The 6,774-nt window shown below is 33.2% G+C and overlaps 1 protein-coding gene across 1 annotated transcript; it reads right to left on the bottom strand.

The window, feature by feature from the left end:
- Positions 1 to 1,082: 1,082 nt before the first annotated feature.
- LOC110610607 (protein tesmin/TSO1-like CXC 7) lies at positions 1,083 to 6,774 on the bottom strand. Its single transcript, XM_021750607.2, is given in 10 exon segments — positions 1,083 to 1,682; positions 1,685 to 1,747; positions 1,750 to 1,767; positions 2,277 to 2,693; positions 3,279 to 3,373; positions 3,475 to 3,569; positions 3,998 to 4,339; positions 4,869 to 5,046; positions 5,564 to 5,671; positions 6,239 to 6,774. Coding segments are annotated over 10 exon segments (1,725 nt in total). The 5' UTR covers positions 6,562 to 6,774; the 3' UTR covers positions 1,083 to 1,596.

A 6,774-nucleotide genomic window follows, 5' to 3' on the forward strand; every position in this document is an offset into this window, starting at 1 on the left:
AATAAAATATAATGAATAAAACCAACGGCTTCACTGATCCTCAAAATTAAAATAGTAACCATTCAAATTTTTATTATTAAAATAATAAATAAAATTAATTTTTTATTATAAAAAATATTAGACCATTTAAAAAAATATTTTAACCACTAAAAAATATATAATATCTACTCAATAGTTAACTTACAATAATATATATTTTTATTAACGGAATAATTATTTTATTCCACGAAAATTAAATTTAATAATTAATTTATTATCAAAAATTTAATAAAAAATTATTTTATAAATTTTATTAAAATTCAAGAACGTCTCTATAAATTAACCATATAAATATAAGCTAAATATTAAAAATTAATTATTCAAATTAAATCAAAATAGAAAAACAATAATAATACCACAAACTTTTAAATATGTGATTATACACCTAAATTTTTATATTTAGGCATTAATATTCTTTATTATCATTTTTCCTATGGAGCGTATTAAAATAGTATTGATATGGGTTAATTGATTAATAATTATCATAACCCTAGTATTATGTGTGGATATGTATATTATCTTTCTTCTGCAATTTACAAAGTCACCCTTTCCAGTAAAATTTCTTGCTGAGCAGAACTTCAAGTGGGAAAACGTCAAAGAAACAATGACGGAAAAAATTTCTTCAAACTCAAGTTTGAAACCCATAAGAGTAGAACTTAAAATGACTGAGCCGCACTCCAAAATTCCATTCCGCTTGGGCTAAGGTTTGGGTCACCATCTCCTGTAGCTTCAACTAAGTCAAGTCCAACTAAATTTGTATTTAGGGAGAGATTTTTTTTTTTTTAAATAAAGTTTTTCTTTAAACTTCTAATACCTTGTAAAATTTTCTATCCATCTGAAACAATAAAAAAATATACAAGTTTAAATATCACGAAAAACTTGCTTTATAAAATCTTTATCTTATTTTAGAAAATTTCATTTTACTTAACCTTGTAAAACAAAATCCCTTTCTCTCAAAGCGTTTCCAGATTTATAAACCCCTAAATAAAAAAAACATGGTTTAGAGGAATTTTTTTTACTTATCTTTTCTTTTTGTTTTTCCTTTTTTTTTTCATATCAGGATTTTTATTAGCTCACTCATTTCTCATTTATGTATTATCACGCTTTCTACGAACTAAGATAGCATGGTTTACTTAATATCACTTTTATAAAGTTTAAATGTGAAGTGGAAAGTTTTTAAAATTTAATGTGCTACTAAGTGTTTTAGATAAAGTTTACGAGTAAACTTATGCATTTAATCTTAAAATTATTAAATATAATTTACCTCATAATAGTAAAAAAATTAGCTCATTTGCATATAGCTACAATGGGAGCATTTATGTTCAATCTGGTTAAATAGGAATATTTAGACTCACAAAAATAATTTATCATTAAAAGAAACATCACCAACCATCTAAATGAATTATTTTTATATAATTCTTTATTAATTCCTTGAGAACAGCCGGAAATGGTTACCTCATTGCACAGGCGGATGTATGTTATTCTGAGCAACTTTCCTCCCATTTATCTCTTACTTTCTGGATTAATCTCTCTATTTTTAACAGGTACTGCCAGACATTACAGGCAGATGCTGTTAGAAGCAGAAATTGCAGCTACAGAAGATTTTGCATCTTCAATACTGTAAGCCTTCTTGTAATGTTCTATTCATTTCCAGAATATGTGTTCTCCATCTCTGCTTGTTCTTGTTGGTTCCCTATTTTAAGCCTTGGCTGATGGAGTGCAATGTTTCTGCAATGCAACAGGTACTATTCTTGTTATGTATGTAGATAATATCAAAATCTCAAATCAAAGAATCCATCAAAACCTCCTGATGAAGTGAAAAAGACCCACTGTTTCAGAAATTTCTTTTCCCGTGTTTAAGTGTTTCAAAGAATGTCTCTCTCTCTGTGTAAAAGAATCTTCTTTTCTGTAAACCTCAGAATTGTTTATATAAAAGATAAAGAGTCACTTGAGAAGACTTTCAGTAGTTAAAAGGACTCTCATATATCAACCGGCCAATGTGTGAGAACTGCATAGACCCTAGGCTGAAAAATTAACACGGGGAATCATATGTAATTGCCAAGTCAATCTAGTCTACTGAGAAAAACTTCATTTAACTATTCAAAAATATTTATATATTCCACGAAGCAACAAAACCTTGCAAGATGACCTTTTAATAGTCAGGTAAACGCAAGTGGCCTTAGATTAACCAGTTACAGGAGATAAAATATAAATAATTTCCAAATTGAAAATCTTACCTTTCATGCTCCCACAAGCGATGAGGCTACTGAGAAAATTCTGGAACCTGGTCAAAATTAGCCTTTCTTGCTCAGCATAAACATCGGAGCACTCATGTCCATTAGATGATATCTGGGTTTTGTTTTGAGAGAGTACTCCCATCCGTATTGGTGATGCAGCTTCCATAAATACTATTTCTTGTTCATGGCACATCAAATCAATTTCTGGTGATGCTGGCCTTCCATTTTCCAGATCAACTCTATTTCCTGGAGCATCATTGCTCTCTCTTCCTGTTTTGCGTCTATCCATACAATCATCACTCAAAGTTCTACGGGCATAATTTCCATGTCCGCTATCTCCCCTCCCTTGTGTGGACGAAGCTGAATTAGATTCAAAACTATGATTGTTTTCTCTCTCAGGTTGCCTATCCATTTTGCCTGATAATGTTGAGTTACAGATTTAGAAACAACACAAGTTTAAGAATAAAAATAACGGGACTGATTTAAAACCTTCTCCACTAATTCAGAGAAGCAAAACACAGCCTTTATCACAAACTCTTAAGGAGATTTTTCTCCCTACATTACAGCAAGAAAATCTTCTTTCCTTAGCCTCACTGGCCCCTTCGCTCTTCGCTCTTCGCACTCAATCTAAAACTGTCTCCCAATTACTCCCTGATAACAAACTGAATCTCCATGGCTATGTAAATATACTTGGGCAATCGGTATGCATCTCATAGAATTAATTAAACTTAAAACTAAGATTAAATTTAATTGTAGTAATGCGTGTAAATGCTTGGCAATTTTTCATGATTATTAAATGGAATAAACTGGTAACAGATCATAGTGAAACTTTCCAAAAGGTACTTTGTGCATTTTTAGCGATGTTGGCTCAAACAGTAGAGAAGGAAGCATAAAAAATTACAGTAGTAATATCTATCCCAATCATGTATTTCATAATAATTTTAAAAGGGGACAAGCCACTAAGAATTATTTGATTGTTTGCTTTTATATATTAATCAAAACCTGCAAGTGCCTTTGTGGTTTCTTGTGAAAGTATGACCAAGAGAGAGCATATCTCCTTCACATCATGTGGTTGAAGTATGCCTGACAAAGGGGACCTGCATTCATATGAGTCAATATTAGTCCGTACTTGAGAGAGCGAGAGAGAAGTGAAGTTTTCCATGAATAATGTGAGAAAATGATACAGAAAAGTGCTTACTTGTATGTGAATTTTGAAGCCCCCGATCCAGTTGCATAATGTGAAACTGGGACAGAGGAAGGAGAAGAAGTTGCAGATATTTTCACATGATTTTCCTGGTTGAAAGGACAAAAAGGAGAAACAGGAAAGTGGAAATGAAAAATAATTCAGTTTTTTAACCAAAGAACAGTTTTGTAGCTAAACAGCAACTGATGGAATAATAAAATCAACAACCTTAAAAAAGAAATTATAAAAATTAAAGCTTCCAGCCATTTTCCAAGACTATTCAGCACATTAATGACAAAATCAACTTTAGCTTAGATGAGTAAAGCCTGAACTACAAGAACATGGATCAATAGACTGCAAACTTGAAAACAAACTTTTTGCTCCATAAAGGACCATAAAATCAAATAAAATCTCTTGTGACCATAAATGGAGGGTTCAACATGATATTATCTAAAATAAACCAAATAAAAAGAAATTTTCTTTCACAAAAAAAATAAATGGCCATAATGATCAAATATATTTTTCATATACACAATACCTGTTGGTATTTTTCGGATTGATCTATAGTTACACTGCCTAAGAGTTCCTTGCTTTTTCTCTTCTCCAATGTTACAGGGGTAACATAGCCAGCTGATCCAATGGCCCCATTAATGGCTGCATTTGCTGTTCGTTGCATGCAGGCTCTGCCATTATGATTGCCATGAAAGAGAGACCTCCTTTCTTCACTTCCTACAGAATTCTTGCAGTCCATGCATTTGCAATTGTCAGAGCACAAAATATTTGCTTGGAAGCACTCGCAGTACTTCTTAAGACAACCTGATTTCTTGCACTGGCATCCTTTATTATGCTTTCCAATCATTTGAGTGTCCATCGTGTCTTCCTGGATTTAGTTTTAAGACGTCTTAATTGCATGCAAGTCATAATGACAATGGATAATCAACGTATGAAATTCAAAATAATTTGCTAAGTTTGTTTTTTTGTGCAAGGAATTAATACACTTCTCACTTCTTGTTCTAGATTTTTATGCAGAGACAAACAACTTGCTTTATCCAATGCCTTGCTTCAAAGTGAAAACATAATAGATAGAGAGCACAGCTATCATTTAATGATATAGCCTTTGTAACATCTAACTGAAAAGGAATAGAGAGAACCCGATATCAAATAAAAATTCCTCATGCCAAGCCACTGATTGAAAGTGGAATTTGTGCCATAAGCTAAAACCAATGAGAAATAGTTAATGAAAGGTACTTGTATATATGATTTTTTTTCTTGTTTCCTTTAAGCATGCTTAAGCAGCTAAATTTAGCAATTGAAAGTCAAACAACAGCAACTACTCACTATTTGATCAAATCATAGACTAGAGATATTGAGACATTATTAACTCAAATTCAGAAGAGTGTGATACATACTCTAGCATCCAGAGAGCCATGTGGACTGCCAGCAATCTTTGGTCTAAAGGCATTTGGATTGCGCTCTAAGGTAGCTCCAACAGCCTTTTGCCTAGCATCCTCGTTCTCCACATTATTATAACAATTTAAGCAATTGCAACCATTACAATGTAATCCAGCAGCAAAGCACTCACAATACCTGAAAATTGCAAAGGCTTCCTCCTTTTAACAGCAAAGAGAAAGATATATGAAAAACGTGGTAATATTGCAATGTGATGGTCAAAGAAGAATTTTTAACTGCAGCTCTGCAGGAATATGTGAATGGAAAAAAAGATTACTGTAATTGAATTATGTTTTAAAAGAAAATCTTGCATATACTTAGTTGTTTACAGTAATGGTTCATAAAAAGGTCAACCACAGGAGAAGATAGGAAAAAAATTGCATGCAAACTTTAAAGTATGAAAAAAGGAGTGGGGAGTGGGAGGGAGGGTGAGGGGAATGAACTGGATAGTGCAGATCGATAGGGAAAATCAGTCAAGCATTTTTTTTTTTTTTTATAGTGGACATTCTAAAAAATTTATGAACTATGCAGTCTTTGTAGGTAACTTGTGTCATTGACCCATTGAGCATTTTACAGGTTAAAATCCATAATAAGACAAGCACAAAAAACCAAACTTAATCCTGTAAATGCATGCAAAAGAGAGTTAAGTGCTTACAACTTCAAGCATTGTGAATTTTTGCAATTACAGCGCTTTATTTTCTTAGGAGTACCATCTTTTGCATCTACATTATTTCTTGGACGTGATCCAGGAGACTCTTGCTTGCTGAACAAAACACAGTTGCACAGCAGTTAATATAGCAAACAGACCACTGATGAGAAAAAACAAAATAATAGTCACAATGGTGGATAAGCAAGATAAATAAATAAATAAAGCAATGCCAACAGAAATTAATTAACAAAGTTTAGATTGATTAATTTATAAACCCTCCCTAGCATCACCATACACAATCTAAGCACGTAGTAGCCCCTCAGAGTTCTATACTTCTATTTCACGAAAATTTCTTCAATCCAACCATGATAGTTGGTCAATAGCTGACCATTGTACATACTGCTGTTGTATTATAAAATTTCTCCAATTTCACAGTGTATTTGCGAGCTTCAAACAGAGCAACTCAAATTCTTTTTCTTAATTTCTCCAATTTCACAGTGTATTTGCGAGCTTCAAACAGAGCAACTCAAATTCTTTTTCTTTCAAATGACCAAGATTCTATACATTTGTATCAAATATCTTTGTTTATCCTAATCACTTTTTATGCTAGAACTGATTTATCTTCGAAATTGAGTGTACGATTGAAATCTTCCGTCAAATGAATAAGAGAAAGAAACTCACGCCAGCGTCAATGTTGTCAGCGGAAGATTCTCTGCGGGATGAGGAATCCGACGCGCCACCGGCACTTGCTCTGACCGAGCATGAAATTGAGCCATTGCCGACGCCTGCTTCGGTGGCGTTTGTAATTGAAAATGCGAAAGTGGCTGACGTTGAACCTGCTGAGGTGGCGGCTGTGGTGCATGTGGCTGTAAATTTAGATGTGGTTGTGGCTCCTGAGATGGTGTTAAAGCCACATTCGCCGATGATCTACAAATCGCCGTAAACTCTAACTGCCGCGCCAATTTTTTTGGCGCAAAATCTGAAATAGCTTCACTTTGTCCCATCAATTTTAAAATAAATCACCAAAAAAATTTTTTAAAAACAATGGCCACGCAAATCTCAGTCTTTCAATTCAAAATCTCAAGCTAGAACAAGCATTGAAATTCAACCAAATTCAAATCCGCACAACAATCAGAGCAAAACGGCATGCTCGAGCTCAGCAATGGAGTTAGTCTTTTAGATTAGGAAGCTGAGTTGTGGGGTTCTTTTTTCATAAA

Source organism: Manihot esculenta, chromosome 3, assembly GCF_001659605.2.
Source record: "Manihot esculenta cultivar AM560-2 chromosome 3, M.esculenta_v8, whole genome shotgun sequence".
NCBI classification, from domain to species: Eukaryota; Viridiplantae; Streptophyta; class Magnoliopsida; order Malpighiales; family Euphorbiaceae; genus Manihot; species Manihot esculenta.